This window comes from Macrobrachium nipponense, chromosome 41 (assembly GCF_015104395.2).
Source record: "Macrobrachium nipponense isolate FS-2020 chromosome 41, ASM1510439v2, whole genome shotgun sequence".
Lineage (NCBI taxonomy): Eukaryota > Metazoa > Arthropoda > Malacostraca > Decapoda > Palaemonidae > Macrobrachium > Macrobrachium nipponense.
The window spans coordinates 40,166,761-40,192,961 of NC_061102.1; the positions used below are offsets into that span (position 1 = coordinate 40,166,761).

The 26,201-nt window shown below is 36.9% G+C and overlaps 1 protein-coding gene across 1 annotated transcript; it reads right to left on the reverse strand.

The window, feature by feature from the left end:
- Positions 1–17,783: 17,783 nt before the first annotated feature.
- On the reverse strand, positions 17,784–24,193 carry LOC135212717 (mucin-2-like). Its single transcript, XM_064246410.1, has 2 exons — positions 24,083–24,193; positions 17,784–20,437 (listed from the first exon to the last, which is right to left on the reverse strand). The coding sequence occupies exons 1-2, from the start codon at positions 24,098–24,100 to the stop codon at positions 18,179–18,181; spliced, it is 2,277 nt and encodes a 758-aa protein (XP_064102480.1). The 5' UTR covers positions 24,101–24,193; the 3' UTR covers positions 17,784–18,178.
- Positions 24,194–26,201: the final 2,008 nt, after the last annotated feature.

The window sequence follows — 26,201 nt, forward strand, 5'->3', positions numbered from 1 at the left end:
AACATTTCAGAGGTTTTTCTCGGCTTTCCACAGCAGCCTTTCTTTTAGGCCCTCTCAGAAGCTGGTGATGATTTTTGTTCAGTTTTGCAAATCACTGGACTTTGAGTCTTCATCATCTAAGGAAAGGAGATAAGGCATTAGTTTATAACGTGGAGTTTACACATTTGTCTGGTACGACCTTAAATACTACAGCATGTGTAGTTCTCCCCCAAGATCATTCGGGTAAAAGTTTCCTTTATCCGACCTAAAGGATAATTGTTTAATCTTAGTATTATCTCCTTGATCAAAACAATGTCACCTACTTTTAGAAGATGATGAGTCACCGGGCGATATCTACCCTTCCTATCAACTGCTTGGCTTAAAAGTGTTTGCATAAACTCATGATGGTAAAATATCTATAAGTTTACTCCTAATCCCTAGACAGTGGTTCAAATTTATGAGTAGCTCCACAAGGTGGATAAATTCTTCATCCTTGGGTGGGTAAAGGTTGTAAATCTGGAATGACATTGAGTGAGGAAAGCTCATACCCCCTATAACATTTCTTTTCGGGTGTTATTGGTTCAGAAGGTCTTCTGCTGCCATATCCCTAAGAGCCTCTTAAAAGATATTGGTCGTCGATTTACCAAGTGGACAACATGACATACAGTAAACTCAAAATCAAAGTAGGAGAGAATATGGGGGTTCTTGATTGGACCCATAGAGAAGTCTCTTTGTTAACTTGACACAATCTCGACAAGGGAGCCCAACTGACTACATCTTTTTTAAAATATTGTTGAAAAGTTAATGGTTTAACACCACGCTCCTCAAAAATACAACTGTGTGTGGGGGTAATCAAATCAAAAATGAAGATATGACATTAGCTCCTGCAACTATTTGTGACCCTAAGTCACTAATGCATAACTGTGGAATTGCCGAACTCGAAGCAATGAAGAGAAAATGCCCTAAGAAAAATCTGGCACATTGAGTGCTCTACAAATTTTTAAATTAATTGCACGAGACCAAGTGCAAGTAAAACTAATAGCCATACCTTACCCTTTTCCTTCTCCAGTTTTAACTGTAAAAGGCCCTATATAATTCTACGAAAATATTGCCGAAAGGCACAGCTGGTGGGTTCTTCCCTGAATTCCCTTGTAACAATTCTGATTTAAATTGAAACAGGGCGTGCATTAAATCTCTTGCAGTGAACACATTGCCTCAGAATCTTTTTAACCACTGAAAAATTTTCTAGAATAAAAAATAATTTCTTAATTAAATTCAGAAAGAACAGCATAGCACCCCCCCCCCCCAGAATGAGCTAATTTGTGATGAATATCCAATATAATTAACCTTCGTTAAATGACGTCTCTTGATAAGTAGAATAGGAAATTTTTTTTCTCTTCTTAAATTTGCTCTTCACTCTCAAAATGCCATTGTTATCAACAAAGAACAAAGTGAACTGAGAAACTATACCTGGTATATCCTTGCTGCAGAAAAACCTTTAGAAAAATGCTCCAAAACATCAGCAAAGTGATTTTGTTGATCGGTCAAAATCAAATGTACAAGAGCTAAAGCAAAAAATTATTATTTCTTCTTGTACATCAACATGTCTTCTACTTTAGCTTTCCATTTGTGTATGCCATATTATGCACCGACGCCTACAGCAAAACAGTCTTCGGAAGTCAGAAAAAATCAGAAATGTTCACCAAGTAATTTCTCTTAACTAAAGAACATCAGAAAAGATTCATGTAATTATTTCCAGAAAGATAACCCGCTTGAGGAATAGTGAACTGCATGGCTTGCGCCCTAACATTACTCAGGTCCGGGCCTGAAAGGAAAACAAGAACCTCATTAACAATTTATATGATGTGCACCTGGTTACCATGTCAGCAGGATTCTCCCTTGCCATTAATAAACCCAAAATGAACAGGATATGTTTCACACAGTTTTTTGTATACTGTAAATTCGGTTCAATACAAAAGTAGAACATTGGTTCATTTTCTTAAGTTGAAGCGAAGAACTATTAACCACTGCAGGGCACAAGAAGAATCTGAAAATAGACAAATCTTTGTCACCTTTATAGGTTTTATACAATTGGGACCAGCAAGATCCAAAATAAAACCGACCAAAAGATTGTTCGACTCCTAGATTAATGGCGTAGGGATCTCTAAAGATGTATGATTTACCTTTCAATTGGGTATTAACCAGAACCGATTTTTTTTAGCATTTAATAAAAAAGGTAAGTTTGCCAGACTCTACATTCAATGAATAATGACACACCATATATTGTCACAACTGGCATCAGTAAAAAACAATTTATATGATACTCACCATCCCTTCGACCCACAAAAAGAGTTACTTTAAGAGGGGGGCGATGAATTACACTGTCTACAGATATTCCTTCCAGTCTTTAAGCTGTTGGACTATTAAGTGGGCTGGTCCCAGTTCAAACCCTTTTGACATTGCAAGTTATGCATATAAAGCCTACATCGGTTAAATAAGGCCAAGTTGAAAACCAAAATATATCGAACTGAGTGGCAATTGACCTAAGAAACTAATCTTTTGGTATTAGCTTCTAGGTCAAGGGAAATTGGCCTAGTGAAAAGATCATCCGAAAGTCTATTCCATTCAAGCCCAAACAATTTGTTGACTCCGGGGTAAGAACTTCTGACCGATCTATGTCAGACTGCAGATCAATGTCATTAGTCACCAGTTGCTGAATTTCAAATTTTAAAAGGTTTTGAATATGCCAGCTAACTGCGCGTAGAGCCCACCTCAAGTCATCAGAGTTTTTTCATGTGACAGCACCATTATCCATATATATTAAAAGCATATATAAGTTTCTTTGGAGTTCATCGATTCTGAATCATTACTGGAAGTCAAGATTAACTATAAATACAATGAAGCCATCAAAAGAAAATGGGCTACACCGAAGTCCAAATGAAAAAGCCTGACATTTTTTATAAGCAACTGGGTGGTGGTGTAATCACCTGTGGTGACATTCCGAAACCAAAAAAAATAATAGCCATAGACTGATCAATTCACTTAAAGCCAACATTAAAAGCTTTTCTTTCAAATCAAAAATCAAAAATTTTTTCATCAAACCTAATATTAAGAAATGCAGAGGAGAGCTTTTGATTTAAGTTAGGCCCAGCATACATACAATTGATTATGTGACAGTGACAGTCTCAGAGGATTCCTGCAAATTAGAAAGAAATACTATGCGACACTTAGTAGTTTCCTTTCTGGCTTAAAGACTGGCATATGAGGTAAAAGAAGAGTAGTTAGGATATTCAGCCTTAAATACTCCAAGTCCAAAATAGGCTCAATAATACCCGCCTTCAATTGCTCCTTTATGCAGTTATCTACCAACTGCAAGGAACCTTTCTTACGAAGTAATTTTTTTCAATTTGATTGAAGAACAGCTTGGAAAGAGACTCGTTTTTCGAAAGAAGGTGCGATACCTTCCCCATTCCATAACAGGGGAACAACTATGCGTCCATACCCTTTCGTGTGCAATTTCTGAAAGTGTAGTCCACGAGAGAATCATCGAGCCGATTAGATTCATCACTGTAAACTTTCTGATCATAGTTCAAATAAAATTGCTCTCCATATTCAAAATTTGATCAGTTTTTTTTTGCTTCTTTGCATTTCCTATCAATAATAGTCCCTCTATCTGAAAGCACAGTAAAAGAACAATTTGTTGTAATGTCATTGAGTTCGTAAAATTCTTCATTCACTGATACACTAATAGCTAGAAAATAGAATGGCTAGGGAAAGTGTAATATGTACCGTGTTCAGTATTAGAATTTTCTCCCTTCAATGTTTCGAGCCAAACTTTCATTACCTTTTAGTGAATTAAGATTAATTAGGAACCTATCAACATTCCCATAAGCATATTCCTAAAGAAGTCTCAATACACAGACGAATTAGGCACTCCCTATCACAATGTCTCTCAAAAGACAAATGTGAAAAATCTACTCCTAACAAAAGCTGAACATCATCAATGCTCTGAGAATTGGTTGATAAAAGCTTGTCAGCAAATACAAAATTTTTACTCTGCATTATACTAAACTACTTGGCCCAAGACCAGGTAAACTCAACTGCAAGTTTATAGAGGGTACAACTAGAGCAGAAATAGCAAAGGTTTCATTCCCCAGTTAATAGGAAACTTCAACAAAGACTAGCTAGAATATTCCTTTTGACCATTAAACCCTTTCACAGTCAGTTTTACTTTAGTAGCTAAAGACCTGAAATTGTAAAGGAAGCTAACTTGCTAGATATAAAAGTGTTTTGTGGATCCTGAATCCTTAAGACCCCTATAAAAAGCCTATCATGACCATTTATACAAAATGTAAAAAAGTAGGGAGAACTGAACCTGTGGAACATGGTAATACGGCTATCCACTGCTTGCTTCCTTGGAAGACTCTGCTTTACTATTAATCATATCAGAACTAAGGTTACAACAAAGATACTCATATGATACTGTGAACAATGTGAACAAGGTCTTCGAAATCTGAATTTACATGCTTTAGTGGCATGATTAAAATTACCACATTTTACACAACCTTTATGCAATTTTAACAAATCAATTTGGCAGAAGGGGTGGCATACCTTAGTACACTTATAATTTAAAGTGATCACAGTCAGAATACCAGCCTTAGTACAAAAATTACAAGCTTTGTCGGAAACTGTCTTAGTTTTAACAGCCATGTATTAGTCTTTTCCTGGAATGGCTTTGAATGAGCTACAACTTTATCCCTGACCGATAATTTTACCTTTCTCCCTGACCCTGTTTCATACCTTTCACATGCTGTCTAAAGAAATTATCTATGATTTGCTTAAGTGATGATGAGTCACATTAGTGGATATGAACCATATGAGACTTAAATCTATCATTGAGTGGCAGACCAAACGAAATATCTAACAACCTCATCAACATCAATATTTAAATATTTTAAATTTCGACTATAGTCCTAAAGAAATGTAAAGGAAGTATATCTTAGTTTTACCAGACCACTGAGCTGATTAACAGCTCTCCTAGGGCTGGCCCAAGGGAAGATTATATATTTTTTACGTGGCTAGGAACCAAATTGGTTACCTAGCAACGGGACCTACAGCTTATTGTGGGATCCGAACCACACTAAATCGAGAAATGAACTTCTATCACCAGAAATAAATTTCTCTGATCCCGCGTTGACGAGCTGGGAATCGAACCTGGGACCCGCCGGAATTTGGCCAGCCCAGCTCCGAAAAAACCACTCCGTCCAGCGTGGAACTGACTATAGTCCTAAGTTTCTGATAAGAAAAACGAAAGGGGGTCGTCTCCTTTCTTTGAGATGTAGACAGGTAATTTCTTAATTTACAGCCGACTTTCGTAATTCAACGAGGCAAAAAAGCCTGAATCATTAAGTCTTTGGCCATCTTTGTAACTTTCTTTGTCGGCCTCAATGAACCAAGTAAAATTTAGCCCTACCCTCTATTGTTGCTTCAAAAGTAAGAGCAAGTCCCTCGTCTGGATAGTTAAAACTTTGGTAGTGTTTCAAATTCTCGAATGAATTTCAAAAAAATCTTCACCTTCCTTACTTGGATTTTGGTAGAGGTGCAGTGGGTTGCTCAAAAGGCTCCTAGCATATCAGTAGTAGATGAAAGTGGAGGGCTTCCAGCATTGACACTAAACATCCAACAAAGGCACAATACCTGAAATTTTATCATAGTACGATTGACATGCAGAGAGCTTCAGCCTCCAAATCCTCGTCTCTAAATTCCCCTGAAAAATTTTAGAGCCTGTATTTTAGAATCCAAGTCACTTAATCTCTTCCTATACTCCAAGAGAACACCCCGCTCAGATACTTTTGCCGTGTATCTAATGAAAGGTACTTGTGAAGAACGGTTGGCACATTCTGTAACCTTCTCCTATAATCTTACGCTGACAATTAGCCAAACTACCAATTCAGCCATTATGAAGACAAATAAGAATACAAACACCAATATAAGTAAAATTACTGCAAGACACAGGGGAAAGTTTCAAAAAATGGTAAAAAGATACTTAGTACATATATGCAACAAGTTATTACTAAGCAAAAACTTTCACAGCAACGCGAAAAATTAGGGGCACTCAAAATACTAAATTATTTTGCAAAGGGATAAACATCAAACTACGAATCGAAAAAAATAGTTTACACGAACTCTTAAATAAATCACAAGTGATAAAAACTTAGCTACGAATTCGCAAAAAAGGACACTGAAACTTTAAAGAAACCCACCCGCAATAAGATTTGGGATTTAAAAATATTTAAGTGAAAAACCCCCCCCCCAGGAAGAAACCTCCAATTCACCGCAATTCACGTCCTATGTCACGCACTTAAAACCTATAATGCCTAACCCCTGTCACGGTCGCCATGCGCTGAATTTTGATTCATACACAGGGAATTGATAAGGTTAATTGAAATATTAAGAAAAATTAAGTAATTTTATTGTAATTGAAAACTGTCCTATCATCCAGGTGCTGATGCGGCCAGCTAATACACAAAGTTTGATCATCGTGAAGCTTGGGGTAGCCGCAGTAATTCAGCCACTTCCAAAATACCTTTAAATATTACAATGCCTAATTAATCACTACACAATAATCGTATGCATATATATAAATTTAATTATGAGCCATGTGCAGCACTTATAACAACTTGGGAAAGTTGCATACCTTGGAAAATCTAAAATTATATATTATACCAACAGTCCAAACTGACGTCCACGTCGTACATAATTCATTATATCCTGGAAGGGTACGAAACCTCGTATTACCAATATGCAAGGTATGAAACAGATTGCTTAAATGAAAATACTAAAAAGTAAGTGAATGGTAATTGGAAGGCATTTTAATATGGGAAAGCATTATCCCCTCAAATGATTTCGGATTGACAAACAAACTCCCCCTGAGTTTTACAGACCCACCGATATCATCCTGGGACGAAGGCGAAGTAAGTGTAGAGTGAGAGACTGCGATGAAGCAATGCTTCTTCCTGGCTGGGTTTAAACGGCGATTACATGTCGAAGGAATAGTCGTCGTCACTTCAAAGATATAGCTGTATATCCTTATATAGTCAATAGAGCTCAGAGTATCTGAGTTACGAGAAAACCTTCGTGATTGAAATCTCCTTCGTAACTGACTTAAGTTTCCGTCAACCTCAGGAAGAAAGCAAAATCATAGTGGTTGGTTAGGACAGAACCAGAACGGCCGCGGGTGGAAGGCAGTGAGCTGTTAACAACCAAGGGGGTAGTTAAATATTTGAAAACTACGTTAACTGTCTTGCAGTGACCATGCTAATTAAACAAATAATAAAAAATACAAATTCCATGTGGAATTTTAGTACACAGGCGTCAGTCAATCTGTATTATAAAAGGTTGAGCAAGATCAGGAGCAACAAGGACAGGATTAGAGCAAAGTATATTCTTTAGTTGATCAAAAGCTTGTTGACAATTAGAAGACCATACAAATTTATTTTTGGGGCTGGTGAGGTCAATCAAGGGAGTGGCTACTATACTATAATTTTACAGAATTTCCTGTAATAGGAGGTCATGCCTAGAAATCTTAAAAGACCTTTTCCTTTTATTTCTTGGGACAGGGGAACCTCAACAATAGCAGTGATATTTTCATCTTTTGGAACAATTTCTTTTCTCCACTACCTATGATGTGACCTAAATACCTAACATTCCCTTTACCAAACGAAGATTTTTCTAGGTGAATAGTAAGTCCAAACTCCTGAAGACGACCAAACAATGCTTTTAGTCGATGGATGTGCTCATCCAAGGTGTCAGATGTTACAACAATATCGTCGATGTACATATGTACCATCAAGATCCTGAATTACACTATCACCAAGCGCTGGAAGGTGGCGGGGGCATTGGTTTAAACCAAATGGAAGCCTCTCATAGTTGGAATAATCCAAAGGGGTTATGAAGGCATGATATTTGCTTTGCTCTATCTGTAAGTGGAATCTGATAATATCCACGCAATAGATCGATCTGTGATAAATATTTGGCATTACCAATGGCATCTAAAATGTCATCAATCCTTGGTAATGGATAGCTATCTTTGATAGTAACATTGTTTATTTGGCGAAAGTCAGTGCATAACCTTACTTTACCGTTTGGTTTTGGAACTAAAAGACATGGTGACGCCCAAGCTGATGTGCTTTCTAGTTGCCAGTCCATTCTTCAGTAAAATACGATACTTCCTCCTTCATCCGTTTGCTGCTTTTCCAGGTCGGTCCTGTAATAGTGTTGATTGGCCGTGTACCCGGCTGTAATTCAATGTCGTGTTCAGCATCGCTGCAACGTTGAGGCACATCCCCACATTACTCTTGTATTTGTGGAATAATTCTGCTAGCTGGCTCCTCTGCTTTCGGGGTAGATGCTGTAAATATACTAGAATATTCTGCAATATTTCCTGGTTAGCAGAGTCTGTCCAAGAAACAAAATCATTAGAGTGATATAAAATCTGCATCATGTGGCAATGGGGTTTTACTTTGGTGTGCTGATGCATTATATTTCTTAGAATCTAATACATTAGAGTCTGATAGACAATGCAAAGCCAGCTGGAGGATTACCATGATATTTCTTGATGAGATTTACATGAACTAATTGGGTTGACTTCTTCTGTCTGGAGTACTGATTATATGATTGTTATTATTGACACATTTCTGAATTAATATAAGGACCAGAAAATTTATGTGGAGAGGAGAACTAGGAGTAGGGGAAATATACAAGTACAAAATCCCCTTCTTTAAACTTAGGAACTTTGTTTAGTTTTTTAGATCAAAATATTTCCTTCATCGCATCTTGACTACTTGTTCATTATTAAATGCAAAATTATGGACTTTCTCAAAATTACATTTCAATTTATCGACATACTGTCCCTACAGTTACGTTATCTAAAGGTATCATTGTTCAACATTTTATCTTTTAAGTACGTTGTAGTGGCCCCCTCCCCTAACTTTATGTCCAAACAATAATAATCTCGAAGCTCAAAACGGTGACATACCTAAGGAATCATTAGGGACTTCTCTAATTACAAATAATATTAAGTCTAAACTCTCATCCCAGTCTGTTCCAGTCTCCATACAAAAATTTTCGAAGTAATGATTTAATGTCTGCATGTGCCTTTCAAAGAGCACCTTGTGATTTGGTGGGTGATTATTGGTGATGCAAGAGTATGTTTTAAATTAAATTCCTTTAAAGTTTCATTGAAAAGGTCACTTGTGAAATTAGTACCCCGATCACTGTATTTCTTTTGGGAATCCATAAGTGGTGAAAACTTTGGAAGGAGGTGTTTCACAATATTTCTAGCACAAATGTTACCAAGGGGAATTGCAATAGGGTATCAGTGGTAGGACAAAGTATAGTCAAAATATTGATTACCTTTTTTTGTTTTTGGCAATGGGCCTACACAGTCAATTATGACTTTACTGAAAGGTTCGTGTGGTATTACAATTGGTATGAGGGGTGCTTTTGGAATTACCTCGTTAGGTTTTCCAACTACTTGACAGACATGACACTCTTTAACAAATTCAATTACATCATGTTTCATACCTGGCCAAAAGAAATCATTAGCTATACGGTTGTAAGTCTTTGACACTCCTAAATGGGAATCTGCTTGATTGATCAAACACTCAAAATTGTTCTTACGTGAAGGTTAATGGTACTACAAGTTGTTCTTTATTAGCCCAGGTATCATTAGATGACAGCTTTCTAGGTCGGTACAGCCTAAACAGGACTCCTTTATCAAAGTAATAGCCAGGTACCTTACCTTCCTTAGTGGAAGCTTGTTTAAGTGTATTAGTTAAAGTCACATCTGCTCGTTGTAAGTTTATCAAATCAGAATTAGTATAGGGAATGTTTGTCTTTACTATATCTGGGACACCTTCATTCACAGCTTGTTTGGCTTTTGCCCTAGTTACGACACCAACAAAATTCTCAGTCTGGTCACATTGATCGGTCTCTACTTCGGTCTCTACTTCCTCAATGTCATTTTCACCTAAGTCACTAATGAAATTATTTTCTTTAATTACATGTTCAAAGATATCCAAATCATTAGAGTTATTATCCAGTGGCTGATTATACAAAATAAGGTTAGGTAAAGTTAGTTGACCAGCTAAATCATTCCCAAATAATACTTGAACATCATGTACAGGGAATGGTGTGTTGATAACAGCAATCTTTACTTTACCAGATACATTTATTCACAGTTTAAATTGAGGCTGCTGCTTAAAGACAAACTGTTAGTGTGACTTAAATCCCTAACTAGTACTTTTCATCAAGCAAAGAAATTGTAGGCACTGAGCTATGTCAAATCATGCTTTGGGTTGACCCAGTATCACGTAAGACTCTTACTTTAACAGGAGTACCATTGGGAATTGTTACTGTGCCCTCTGAAATATAATTAGCAAACAAGGCATCACTTTCAGGCGTACTACAATGCATAGTTCCTTTACCTTTTACGCTAAATTTACTGTCTTTATATTTACCAACATCGGGGTAGGACAGCCGAGAGCCAAAAAACTTAGATTTTTTACATTCATTTATGTCATGACCTTGTTGTTTACAGTATGAACAATATTTAACACCCTCTTTCTCACCACTGAACCCTGCTGCTTTGCCTTGCTTTACAAACATCTCAGTACCTTGGTATGTTTTGTGTATCAAGAAAAAATGGTCAGCTAACATAGCAGATTTCTTTAAATCCTCTTCCTCGCAGTCAGCAATATGCATTCTAATATTTTGTGGCAGTTTTCTCATGAATTCTTCAGTCACAATCAGGTGAATGAGTTCCTCAAAATTATTATCATTGGCAGCCTTAAGCCATTTATGAAATAATCTTAGTTTTTCATTTGCAAATTCATACCAAGTTTGAGCATTTGATTTAATGTATTGTCTAAATCTTTGTCTAAGACCCTCGGCATTACCATGTATGCATTTGAAAATAGCTTGCTTAACTACTGTATAATTTCTTTCCCCTACCAAATTACTAACCACTATAGCAGCCTTACCCTGGACTTAGGATTTAAGTAACCAAACCCATTGATCTACTTGCCATTTCATATTTGAGGCAACATCTTCGAAATTACGGAAAAAGGAATCTACATCTGTTTCTGTAAATTCAGGGACTAACTTTAAACTCTTAGTCAAGTCAAACTTGAGTGGTTGATTAGATTCTAGGTCCATATTCTGAGTTAGACTAGCTTCATGATCTAATCTAGCTTTCTCCATTTCTAGGTCATACCTTTTCCTTCCTTTATCTATGGCCAACTTTTGTCTTTCTCTCTCATTATCTACCTCTAACTTTTGTCTTTCTCTCTCATTATCTACCTCTAACTTTTGTCTTTCTACTTCTAACTTGTGTCTTTCTCTCTCCTTATCTGCCTCTAATTTTACTTGTTCTAACTGTATGGCTAACTTCATATGCTCAACGTCTGAGCTTTCTTTCTTAGCACTCGGGAATTTCCTAGCCTCGTGTTCTTCTACAATTTCCTCCTCTATAATATATTCTAAAATTGCATTTTTTATGTCATCTTTCCTGTCTTTTGAACTAGCAGTTAGTGTTACTTCAAACTTATCTGCCAAAGCACACAATTCACTCTTTTTAGCATATACTTTAGTGTTGAGTTTTCCCTTAGGGTCACTGAAAAAAGCGTTACTGAAAACATTGCGACCGAAAATCCACAAGAGAACGTAGCAAAGTCAACGAGAAGTGTTCCCAATAGCATAAACAATTACAGAATACGTAATATATATCACGTGATGTAATACTGAACTATTCTTACATTACGCAAGTCGGGTAAGAATGAATAATTATAATTACTGGTACGAAGGAAGCAAAATGAAAAGTTAATACTTGGATGCTTCGATAAAGTAGTAAATATAATGAACGGTACAAAACTGTACGAATGAAGCGATATGAAAAGCAATAATACTTAGATGGTTTGAATAGCGTAGATACGGAAATGTCAGGCCAGTCAAACTCCAAACCTACTCTATTACACGGCGCTAAGGTAATATGATGCCATGATGTCATAAAGACGAAGTTTCAAATAATATTTCTCCCAAAACTATTTGAAACAAGGAGAACCAATGTAAATGAACTCGGTTACTTTCTACATTAACTTAGATACGACCGCAGCTATAATAGCGATGTCCGGAAACTTGAATTGGAATGACTTAAATGTCGAGAGAAATCGCTTTAAGATAAATAGGAGAAAAGAACCCACGCAACATACTGTGGTAGATCTATTCGATAATCACAATCTATACAAATTTAAATGATCGTACGTTGGAACATTCACGGTGACTTAACTGTCAGTACTTTGGTAGTTTAATCAGGTGTGTTTACTTGTTTAAGATCCCGGACAGGCCCCCAATTATTATAAACTAAGCCTTAGCTCTAGCCTGGATTGACAGCTTATAAATAAGAACATTTAGAAATATCAATCAATAAAGGAACGTGTAAAACTCAGATCACAAAATATAACAATTTGATAATAGAAATAACAAGCAATTACATTGACATTTACTTTAGTAAAAAACAATTCGCAAGTTAAACCAAAACAATTATATGAACCAATGATCGAACACACAGACAACAATTAAACAAACACCTGAATTAAATATACCAACGAAACACAAAATAAAAGTGTATACAGAATATGTTGTCGTTAAGCTAGCCCGAGAGCGACTCTGCCCTCCTCAAAATATTACAAGCCAAAGTAACTAAATGAACGACAAGGACACTTAAATGACGAACAGTAACGAAAAGATAAGATAGGCAAGGATACAAAAGGTCAAAACAGGAAAACAAGTGTTACAAACCTAGTGGTAAGAAGGAGTACCACTACAAGAATAAATATATACAAGTGACATAATTAAGGAGAACGGAGACATGGTATACATAATATCACAATACACACACACACACACACACCACACACACATATATATATATATATATATATATATATATATATGCAAGAGTGTACGTTCTTCTTCTTCCCAGCTTTATCCCTATTCGGTGATAATTGAATGTATGTGTACTACATACATAAATGTATATTTTAATGCATGTATATTTCGTTATTTGGAGCGCTGTGGACATGAGGTTAATAGGTGATTTGCAGAAAAACCCATAGATTGAAGACCAAGCATATTTAGAAACGCATACAGATTGGAAGCTACCTTTGCTTCTAAATATGTTCGTTCTCCAATTTGTGAATTTTTTCTAAAAGTTTCAGAGGTCGACATTGATCTGTTATTACTTGTACATGACGACGAATTGAACGGTCAAGCCCGTAGAATAAAGATGAAAAAGGTGAGGGAGGTTCTCCAGCAGGAGAAGATGAAGTGACTTCCCATAAAGGCTGTCTTGGAACGGCACTTCCGTGGATGAATCATTCACAGGATGAATCATTGCAGCTTAGTTGTGTCTCAGGTCAGTTGTGAAAATACAGCTATATGCACTGTATTGACATTCTTGGTCACAACTTCTTTGAGATTATAATGAAGTTGTCTTTTCCACACGAAAGAGAGAAACAAGGGAAGTGCGTTATATCAATCAAAATAATGTGCAGAAAATATGTATGCTTAAAGGATATTCCTTCAACGATTTTCAAAATATAAAAAAGTTACAGAGAAAATGTGCCTCTTGTAGTTGTTGTTTAAAGCATTCTTACTCTTAATGATTTTTAATATATTTACTGTAGTCGAAGTTCAACACTTTACAGAGGTAGGTATAACAATGAAAAGGATTTTGTTCTAAAGGGTCCACAATAATACAAGGACTTCATGTAATGTTGCAACAACCTGTACGAAGATCCAACAGGATTGCAGCCAGAAGGATTGATAGGGGAGAGGGTATCACCTAGTTATTGTTAACTACCCTCTTTCTTCTCCTGGCCCATTAACGAGCTAACGACCGTTGTCAACGATCTTCAACAACTCTTGTTTTTTAAATTTACCTCTGCACTTGTCGTAACTTTTTGTTCATTTGGACTGAAGATGAACCCAGGGAAAGGTTTGAAAGCTATCTGTAAAGTCTTCAAAATTATACACGGACTTTTTACACTTTGTATTATTGTGGACCCTTTAGAACATTATATATACTCTCGTGATAGAGAGTTTTTCCCTAATGAAAAGGATAGTAATCACGAATTGAATATTCTATAAACGATCAGCAAGAGATAATTGCTTTCCATCTATATCTCAAGTTTTTCCCGTGTGGTAGAAGGAGCAGTAAAAGTAGTAGAAATATCCGTGGGGCTACGGCAGTCGTGCTTGTTAGCTGTTTACTCTGTAGCTGTATTTTTTTCTTAATCAAGATAATGAAGCTTTCGTTACCATGATGGGAAGCCTGACTATCCTTGATTAAACCTCTCTTCTAAGGTTGTAAGGAAGTCGTTGTACATTGTAGTTTACATTGTAATCATGAATTAGCACTCCAGCATTCAAGTGGAACCATTTTTGAGAAAAAGAAAACAAAGAAATGTCGGTTATTTGCAGTATTTAGATGAAAACTCGTCAGTCAGTGTCTGTATTTGCACATCACTATTAAAGAAAACGGAAACCATTCCTGGAATATAGGGGGGACCCGCATATTGTATCCATCGTGGCTGTGGTGTTAATTCCGTTCATTATGTAGTGTGTATATCTGTATCTATCTATCTCTATATATATATATATATATATATATATATCTATATATATATATATGTGTGTGTGTGTGTGTGTGTGTGTGTGTGTGTGTGTGTGTGTGTGTGTGTGTGTGTGTGTGTACATTTCAATAAAAGATGCGAGAGCAAGGGAATTTCACAACTTCTTGCATTCGATGCATCTCAATAAATTATGTCAATGCATAAACTGCTGAACGAGGATTTTATACTGACAAATCGTGCATAAATACTATTTGCTCCCACGCTCCCACGGCATTCATAAATAAAAGATTTGTCTTCCCTTTGAAGACGACTGGTATTTATGTACGATTTGTCAGTATAAAATCCTGGTCCAGCAGTTATGCATTGACATAATTTATTGAGATGCATCGAATAGAAGGAATTTGTGAAATTCCCTTGCTCTTACATTGTAATGTAAAGAGTGAAATGGTGTGAAATGAAAAATGGCGACTGAACTTCAATGGACGATTAATGGTGGATATTAAATTATTTATCATCTGAATATATATTATCAAAATTCGAACAAAGGTTCAACTTAGGTTTTATGAATCAAGTAGTTGGTACTATGATAAATCTACAGTGTTCAACTTTGGGAGATGTAATTGCCCTCAGTGTGACCTCCTGCACCGAGAGCTACTGTAATGATTTGGAAGATAAACTTCAAGAAATGACTCTCTAATGAACCTAGTCAGAATCCAGGTTATTGGATTTAATGCAGTTATACCGCTCATTTATTAACCGGTCAGCACTAGATCATGCTAAATGTCTTCATTTTGCCTGCCTTTGCTTGGCATTTAGGTTTACAAAAGAGTTCTATTTCTCATGAAACTACTTCTCCTTTTTTCTTTTCTTTTTTTCTTTTTTTCTCTCCAGGCGGTCGAGGATGTTGAACTGTAGATGTCTGGGGATACTGTGGACTTACCTCCAATTATGCCACCGTTTTTTTACTTCGGATAACTTGTTTTTGCAGATGATATGAAGTTATGTAATAGATTGCCAGTCTCCACCCTTTGCCTTGTAAGAACGCTGGAAAGTTTATCTTGAAGACCCTACATAAATACTTAAACCTTAGGAAACTTTCATGATAGCTGGTTACAACTGAGCAGAGGGTGACTCCAAACTTCTTTCAGCTGTTCTTGAGTTTGCCTCTGACGTTGTAAGCAAAAATAGTGATGTATATAAACTTCGTAATTAAGATGGGGTTGGTTATGTAAGTTTCTTCCTTCACAGTACTTTTGTGAGAGAAGTTGCAGAAAGCTAATGGTGTTTTTTTAGTGTGACTAGACCTACTAAATGTAGATATCTGAAGCTTAGTGACCTGAATCCTAAATTTATTGATTTTAGTCCTCACTTGCAAAAGGTCGTCGTCGTTGAAAAATTAATGGCACAGCCGTCATCTTTTCTCTGCTGCTTTTTATTTAGCACATAATTTATTTTCTTAATGATGTAATTTTTCTCATTTGAGCCAAAGCTGAACATGATGGTCGTGTATCAATTTCTCTTCCCCTGACTTATGTTTTTCTCTTTATCAAGCCTGAACATTGTGTTCTGTGGAAGTATGCTTAATTAATTACTTCATATTTTTTTGGCGACGTCCAGTTGAAGGCATCACATCGTGGATAATAATAATAATAATAATAATAATAATAATAATAATAATAATAATAATAATAATAATAATAATAAGCATTATTATATAGTCATCTTTAATAATCTTTTGTGGCTATATTTGTGGCATTCTGCGAATGGTAAACCACATGAGAGCCCCACCACCAGACTGTAACGACGATGATGATGATGGTGACTTCTTTTTTGTAGGGATGTGGATGGAAATGAGCGCTTACCTCTCCTTTCACTTCGAATAAATGTGGATATGACTCCTCCGATCGTCCGTTAGCCCACTCCAGCCATTCTCTCTTATTTAATCACAATACACAAAACACGCCCAAATACACCCGGTTTAGGAGAAAGGTTGATTCCAAAATAGAATGATCTCATTTTATGTATGATACTGTATGCGGAATATAGATTTAGAACTAAATTCTAGTAGGTTATAGTACGAAAAATGGTAGGACTTTATAACAGAGTTTCATTTTATATTTACTTCGTAACATATCAAAAGCCATGACTTCCTTTCGTTAAATAGCTTTAAGATAACTATAAGCTTTTGCTGCCTTTATACCAGCTTTTTAAGTTAAGGACCGATTTGTATGACATACTATAGGCAGTTTTTCAAGGGATGATGATTGAAGAAAAGGAAAGGAGGATTTATGGCTCTTATTTTTCATACGGCCAAAATGATAACCTTGAAATCAACTTCGAAGTCAGTTTCGAAATAAGCGCTCAGTATATTTCGTGTGTTTAAGCCACATAAAGCGTGTATTCAGGTTCATCTTTAAGCTTATTGCAAAATTATTCTTTTATTTTGACCATCACCTTATGAAAGGTCTGATGAACTTTTTCAATAAGTCTTAGCATATGTGCTGTTAACTTTAACACAAGCACTCACACAGGCAATATATATATATATATATATATATATATATATATATATATATATAAATATATATATATTTTATATATATATATGTATGATATATATATATATATATATATATATATATATATATATATATATATAATGTATATGGAGCTGCGTTTTAATTTTAAAATTAGTTACTCTATTATTTCCGGCTGAACACGTTAAGTAATTAAAAGTGAATCTCGTGTTCTCACTGAACGAAAAATGGGAGCTGTGTCTATTTTTCCAAGATTTTCCTTAAATGTTACTCAATGTCACGGTCAGATAATTAACTCAGATGCGTTGGTGCTACCTTCTTGGGAGGCTGTGCCAGCCTCCCAGGAAGGTAGCACCAACGCATCTTAGGAGCATCAATGTACAGAGATTACTCTTTAAGCATGATTGCTTTTGATACATGTCACTTTATTCATTATTCAGATATTTAAATGCAAAATAATAAGTGTTGTTCTCTGGTTCGTGTGTATAGTTGCTGAATACACATGCTGTATTGTTACATTCCTTACAAGGTTTCAAAAGTGTCTTGCTCTCAAGTGTAAATTAGGAACCACCGATATTATAATATCTTTTATTGGACAAGTTTCATACACACAGACTTAAGATTATAGAAAATAAAAAATATATATGAAAATATTTTCAACAGAATTAATATTTTTTTAGCATCATCCCATCATATTAATGAGACTGCTGTTTTTCTTGGTAACATTTTTTTATAAAAAATATATATAACATCATAAGCAGATGAATAATGTCATCATTATTATTAAGAATTAACTAATAACGTTAATCTTTGCACTCTAGTTAAAGAGTTTATACTTAAACACATCTGCAAACTTTGTTACTGTCCGTCAAAAGATTTATAAAACGGGGAATGCAAAATGATTCTCATGAAAGCATTCATCAAAAATATAGTCTTCGGCATAAGAATATTCGACTTTAGATTTATTTATTATACCGTGAAAAGAGGAATACCCACTTCGCCTGGATCGGCCGCAACCCCTGAGCGGTTAATGGCATGAATGGGAGTTGTCCCTATTATGGTAGACTGAAGACCTCCACTGTGACTTAGTAAGTTTCCAGCGAGAGCATTGTCTGCTCTGCCAAGGTGGCGCAGTGCACTTCCTGATGACTGTGACCCTGTCAAACCAAGAGGTACTCCTGCTCCTCTCAGTGTAGAAGGGTTAACTTGGTGCTGTGTTTGGATGTTGACTGGAGAATGGCTTCCTGTCTGAGCTGTAGACACAGCTATTGTTTTGGGTGCTGCTGTGAACACAGAACTTTGCACGAATGCAGAAAGTGGAGTCTGTGTTATTCCAGACCCAGCATCAGGTAACTGGGCTGTTAATCTGTTTGTATGACTAAGTGGAATTGGAGCTTGAGCTCTTATATTAATAGGGCTTGTAAGACGGTTGTTAAGGGATTGCTGAAGATTGCTTTGTAAGGGTGTTTTCGTCAGCGACTGGATGATATTCTGTGTTCTTTGCTGTGAAGCAGTGTTCACTGGAGATGATGCAGCTGAAAATGCAGAAGTTGGAACAAAGGCGAAAGGAAATATGGGAGCACTTGCAAACTCCAGGGCTTGGTTTAATATAGGAGAAGTACTTTGATGTGTAGAGCTAACTCTAACAGTACCAGGAGTAGCTAAAGATTCTGAAGTTTGGTGCACAGATGGAGTTCTTTCTGAAAAAGCATTTAAAAATGTAGGAGACGGATTTATAACATTTGCTGAAACAGGAGCCTGGGATAGTGAATTGAATTGAACTGGTGTTGTAACTATAGGAGAAGGCGTGTGAACAGAAGGGAAAACTGGCGATGGAGTAGTAGAGTGAGTGATAGGTGCAGATGTTCCAAGAGCAGTGTCGAGATTACGAACAGGAATGGAACTTATAGTGACTGCCTGGCCAAAGGCTGGTGCTGGTGTAGTGGCAGGGACAAAGGCTGGTCCTGGTGTGGCTGCAGGGCTAAAGGCTGGAATACGTAAAGGTGCAGGTGTAGGGGCACGACCGAAATCTGGATTACGTGGAGATGCTGGTGTAGTGGCAGGGACAAAGGCTGGTCCTGGTGTGGCTGCAGGGCTAAAGGCTGGAATACCTAAAGGTGCAGGTGTAGGGGCACGACCGAAATCTGGATTACGTGGAGATGCTGGGGCAAAGGCAGGAATATTTCTACTTGATGGAGCGTTAAAGACTGCTTGATTAGAAACTGTTGAAAGACGAGGAACACTTGCGTCAACAGGTTTAGCATGCTGAGGGAACTCTGAGCCGTTTTCATTAGAATTAGCATCATCGCTTTGTATAACTGAAGCGTCTTCATCTTCTTCGGCCGGAGTACGAGCGGGAACAAAGGCTGGAATGCGTGCAGGCGGTGGTGGGGCAGAAAGTGGTGCCTGAACGGGGCCAGAGGCAAAGGAAGGAATACGTCCAGGTGTTGGGGCAGAGGGTCTAACGCGTGTGGAAATGGGTGAAGGACGAAAGGCGGAGGTTGCAGTAGGTGTGGCAAATTTAGGAAATACTGAATCATTTTCATTTTCATTTTCATCATTGTCTTCATCATTCTCAGTGTCTTCCAATTCATTTTCCTCATTATCATCTTCTTGTCTAAAGTTGAAATTGAAGTTTTGACTGAAAAAATCATCATTATCATCGTTGTCGTAGTCACTTTCTAAGCTGAAACTCGCATCGTCATCATCATCATCATCGGAATCGTCATCATCCTCATCAGAATCATCAAAGAAGCTTCCCAGGAAGAGACCTCTTTGAGAAGGAAAGGCACGACCAGCTCCTTTGACCCTAAACAGTGAGATGTCTGCTGGGGGTCCAGACCCAGAGGCTGAGATCGCAGTGGCCCCTGGGTGAACGAAGATCTGATAATTCACGGCAGAAACTTGAGGTGGTGGAGATCCAGCAGGTCTTTGGTTGGAAAGCGCTTGAAATCCTTTTCCTTGATCAGCATAGATAGTTTGACGCCAATTTCCATCTGCCCCGAGAGCATAGTAAGATCCAGAAGTGTGGCCTTGCTGATCCCGAGTTGCTTGATGGCCATGGTAAGTTCCGTGTTCTGGGGAAGCTACTGCGTAGGCAAATTGGAAGGCATCGTCAGCATGTCCTGGGGTTTCTGCGGGCTCAGATCTCACGGCAGAAAGATCTGGAGTTGAATAGGCAAGTTCTACTGGCTGTCCTTTGACTATTCCTGCAGCTACACATAGAACCTGGCACAAAGAGATTGACGTCATTATATATCATTATGAGTTTTGCTGTCTGTTTTTTTATTTCATATGATACCTCCTTTGTGCCATAACTAAATATCCATATCAAATAAATATGCACCATGATTATCAAGTCACTCCTCACTTGCTTCAATGCGAAATAAAAGCTTCAGTCATTCATGGAAAGAAAATAGCTTGTTAAGATGTCTTTTTCTTGTCTTTGTCCAGATAAGAACTGTCTAGCAGAGCTAGAAATTTACCAAGAAAAGCATTTGTCCATTTGGCAGTTTAACAACTTGCCCAGAAAGTGATTCCGCAAGTTACTGAATGAAGAAGACAAGTTTTTATGTATAAAGAGTGTGACTGTAAACAGATTTCATATTATGGAAATAACAAATGAAGCTCTTGAGCTTAGTAATTAACCATTAAAATCCATTGTGGCCTGCATATAAGAGTATATATATATATATATATATATATATATATATATATATATATATATATATATATATATTTGTGTGTGTGTCTGTATGTATATATGTATGTTATATTTGTCGTTTTGATCTGTCACCAAAGTAAGATGCTTAATGCTCAGTGTAACATATTTTACAACATATTTTGATTTTAGATGATACATGAAAATATATAGTATCAATAAAAGAGCAGAAATTCATTTACATTTACACCTAATTTCCTACGAACATTTGTATGCACTCAAACGCGCGCCCTCACACACACACACACACACACACACACGCACATGCACATGCATAATACACATGTATATAATCTGTGCATGTGGATTTGTAAGGAAACCCATGGACTGTTAGCCCAAAGCATAAAAAAAGAGAAACTGATAAAAAGAGAGAAAGGGAGGTATTCCACAGACTTCGGAGAAAAAAGTTCAGAAATCTGAGGATATGAGGGACGCACGCAAAGGTCAGTGAAAGATCTTAAGAATAATATTTTAGGTCAGCATCAGCCTTCATACGTAATGTACGTGCGTATCTGTGAGTCAGGATTCGCCGAGCGTGCACTCTCGATATCGGTTTGAACCCTCATGTAAGTTTTTATATCGTTTTCCATAGAGGGTAACATTAAGTATTTATAACAGGGGTTCTTAACAGGGGGTGTCCTTACCCCTGGGAGTATGAGAACCACGTGCTGGGGGGTATGGGACTTAATCTCTGGATATTTGTATATATTTGATTTTAATGTGTCAATGTATACATGAGTACTTTGTAAATAAATTACTATATAAAACTATAAATACTTTTGATTTTCTTGTATGTTCTATTCCTAGCTATTCATAGCTAAAGTGTGTATTAAACTAAGTATATCATGTTATATTATAAACAAATAAGACTTAAGTTAACCCCTGATTTATACTATAGCCCTTTTTCCTAGGGATAGGATTTTATTTATTTATTTATTTATTTTCAAAATTATCAGATTTTCAATTAATTTTCCATCTTTTTCAGTCACTCGGATTAGCACTGTAGCTTGTTACAAATTAAAGATATTGATAAATTATCAGTGTATTAATCGATTAAATATCTGACAACTCGAAATTTATATTGGCAGCAGGAAGTGCAGCAGAGCATTACAAATTAGCTGTTAATCTTATGGTATAAATTATACTATGATTATTTAATAAAAGAAGAGTATTAACGCTTTTAAATGAATTTCTTTGCTTAATCGCTGAATCGAGAAGACTCGCTATTGGGCAAAGTGTGGTAGCACTAATTATTAAAAGTGTATAACAACTTGTTTATACGTACATGCTGCGGGCAAATGAACATAGCCGAAGCGAAGGAAAGGTCCACCAAAACCAGTTCTTCAACTCTGACCTTACAAGAGAGAAGGTATTCTAATGAGATGTGACTCAGCAGTATTCATTTCTTGGTTCGTTAAGTTTCAGAAATTTGGTTTTTCCCAGGTATCCGTATCTTGAATTTTTCACAATTTCACAATTTCTGTGCTGTATGACAGAGTAAACCCTCCAATGATTAGGGGTTCCAAGAGATTATAGAATGTTGGTAATAAAAATCTGGTGATAACTGAAAAAAATGAAAGAAATACGACTTATTTAAGACGGAGCCACCAGACATCGTGTCACTGAAGCGACAGGTTCTCCTTCGGAAATGTTACCCCGAGTCAGAATCCCGGTTTTTATATCTGTCTCATGGTGAGTAGTCATGAAACCAAAGAACAACTTTCAGATACTCGGAGTTGTGCAACTGTTGCCTGTTTCCTTTTGCTCTTGAATCCGTCCACTGGGAAGAGCGGCAGTTTGAGAAAGGAAAATTACCAGATGGAAAGTGTGAGCCAGATAGGGAAATGCAACCGGTTATTCTGGGGCTTAAATACTATTAAGTCTAAGGATTCTCTCTCTCTCTCTCTCTCTCTCTCTCTCTCTCTCTCTCTCTCTCTCTCTCTCTCTCTCTCTCGCTAACTAGCTATCCGAGCTTTTTTATTTATATATATATGTATTTTTCTTTTTTGCGACGCGTCTGAAATTGCCATTGCTTGACAGAGGAAAATGAAAAAAGTTACTTATATGGGTATTCATAACTTTTGTGATTACATGCAGACTTATTTGCTAACATAATTAGGTTATTATTCGGTTGTTTCCCTTATATATCTTTGCAGTTTTTTTCGTCTGGATGGGACTGTTTTTGTAATCACAAAAACCAATGTACTTACACAAACACACACATATATATGTATATATACACCTTTCACACATATATACATATGTGTGTGTGTTTGTGTGTGTATTTTTCTGGCACACACTGTCTTCTATTATCAAATACTAATACACGTGGTAACTATAACCCCCTGGATACACTTCCCATGTTTCTAGTACTTCTTCCTATCCTCAAGCCGTAAGTCTTGAAGAAATAAACATAACTGCTATGTTGCTCCGTTTGGTCATTCCGAAGACAAAGGATGTTTCACTCGTTATCCAATGGCCTTCTTCAGGGCCACACTAGAACAACAGTGCTGTGGGATCACGCTCCAATATATGTACAAGTGCAGCCGAAAACTGATAGAAAACAAGAATCCAAAATGAAAATTGAGCACAAATTTCACAGTTCAGGGAAAAGATGATTTTTCGTAAATCCTGCGATTCCAGTAAGAGTCCCAGAAGTTTGTTGTTATTCATTCGAGAATTCAACCTTCTATGTAGGGAGATACTGAAAATATTGAAGTGTTGCCAAAGCTATCGGTGCTACATTCTCTTTAACACACACATATACATATATATGATATATATATATATATATATATATAGTATCTATATATATATATATATATATATATATCTATATATATAATATATATATATATATATATATATGATATATATATGTATATATATATATATTATATCATATATAGATATATATAATATATATATATATACTAGATTATTATTGTATACGTTCATGTACATGTGTGTTTATATTCAGTCAAGTTATCCGTACGTATTTATGAATGGGTATGTAGTTCATCCATCATGGATGCTTGTATAAGCTTATGTGTGTGGAAAGTGGTCTTAATTTCACCACTAGAAGTACTGTAATGTCATTTTTCACATCTCTGTCGTATTACAACGCAGCACTGATTCGGCGCCATACTTACGAGCCATATAATCTCCATACTTCCTCGACGGGCACAGGGGAAACGGAAGGGGGAAGGAAAGTCGAGAGAGGAGAAGCGAGCTAAGATTGACAATGATTCCTCCTCGTGGATCTCCTGCATATATATATATACTGTGCATGCCCGGCACCGGTTTAGGGTCAAGCAGTGGCTGACCCCGCCCACTGCCTTGCCTTGCCCTGCCCTTCTCGCGACGTCCCTTCACCCTGAAATGCGTCGGCGACGGCCCGTTCCTGTGGAGGGGAAAGAGGACGAAAAAATAGGCTTCCGTCCCTATTACCTTCCTTTGGGGAGGGGTCTCCTCTCGGCCCTTCACTCGGAGGTGTCAGGAAGGGGATTGGGGGAAATGCAGCTTCAAGTGAGAGGGTTTCGAAGGTTGAGGGGCGGGGCCAAGGAAAGCTCGGAAATTTGTGATTGGTCATGAGCGGCACTGTCAGAATCAGCTTCAGAAAATGGGCCAGTTCATCGGAAGATAGCGCAACTGAACATTATAATGAATCATTCCTTGGACCGTCAAAATTTAACCTATGAAAGTCCAGGACGCGACCTGGCAAAATTAGTTATTGTAAAGTCTCGGCTTCAGTAAGCAAACATCCAAGAACTAGATCTCTCTTTGAAGGGTTTAAATTGTGCCACGTAATAAATTAGCAATGTTGTGTGGCCAGATCAGATTTAACAACCCCCCCCCCCTTTTCTTCGTGACCATCGCTACTTAATGAAATTCAAATAAATTTTTATCATTGCACTTTTTCGTGCTGATTTTTTTTATTCCTTTTCTTGTAACTCTATTATTTTCCTTTTCTACTAACTCAGTTGTTATTATTATTATTTTCAAAGCTTGATGGTTGTGAACCACAACCTGACTGAATGTGGTAACTATAGAGGAAATGCACTTACGTCAGTTACGAAAATGTAATTGAAAAAACTGGTAGAGATGAACAAGCTGCTTGTGAAAAAGAGCATAAGCTGCATAGATCAAATAGATGTGTAAAGATGTAGTGTGTAGCGGGGTAGGAAATTAAAAATCCTCTTCTGGTGGCATTTATTGATTACGAGAATTCAAAAAGTCTCCGCAGACCAATCTAGGGAAAGTTTGCATCTGAATGGCCTTCCCGTTAAGTACGTAAAGCTGTTTGAAATGATCTAAGAAGGAAGTAATGGAAACGGAATGCTGTTGGAGCCTCGTCTCGTAGTTGGGACTTTGTAGTTAATTGTGGGACGCTACAAGAGAATGTTATTTCACCTTTGCTATTTCCTCCCTTCACTTAGATATCATAATAAAAAAAAAAGAAGTGGTCGGAGATGGAGCGGAAGGTTTAGATGAGTAATGATAGTAACTTGACAGGCGAAAGACGAAGAAAATGCAGATGATGGTGTTTTGTTCGGCAAAACATGAGATTTGCACGTTTGCTTAAGAGAATGCTACATATGTTTTTTTAGAGATGGAACTCAAAATAGATCTAAGAAAAACGAGGTGAGACATTGTGCACAAAGAGATGAAGTGACAATGCATTCAGGGAGACCTAAAGACGTCGAATCTTTCAAATATTTAGAAACAACGAAATCCCGTACATGTTCTCTTCCGTTGGAATTTAGTGGAAGACTGAAAAAGGCCAGTCCCTTAATGGGCAGGCTGAATAAGATTGGAAATCAAATACAGATCTATTGCGGTTTTTATTGCTATGCGGACACGAATCATGGTAAGACAACGAAGCACTTGAAGATTTTGTCAGTAAGTGGATCAAAGTTTGAGAAGAATATTAAGAGCCAGCAGGGTAGTTAGAAACAATATTGCTAGGGGAATTATGGAAGTTCCATATGTAGATGAGATAACGATGAAAATGAGATCGAGGTGGTTTCGACATGCCCTTTGGCAACTCGTAGGAGAATAGGTACAGTTTGGGGTTTTGTGGGCACTGCAAGAATCGGGCCTTTTGTTTACGTAACAGCTTTGGACGGGGTAATGATTATCATTTTCAACAGTAACCATTTTCACCAAAGACAAAGCAATAATGACTGGTTTAATTCCCGTTCACCTGGTGTATTTAGGGTGAACCCCTTTTGTTATAAACTTCCACAACGGAGTCCATTCACATGAATA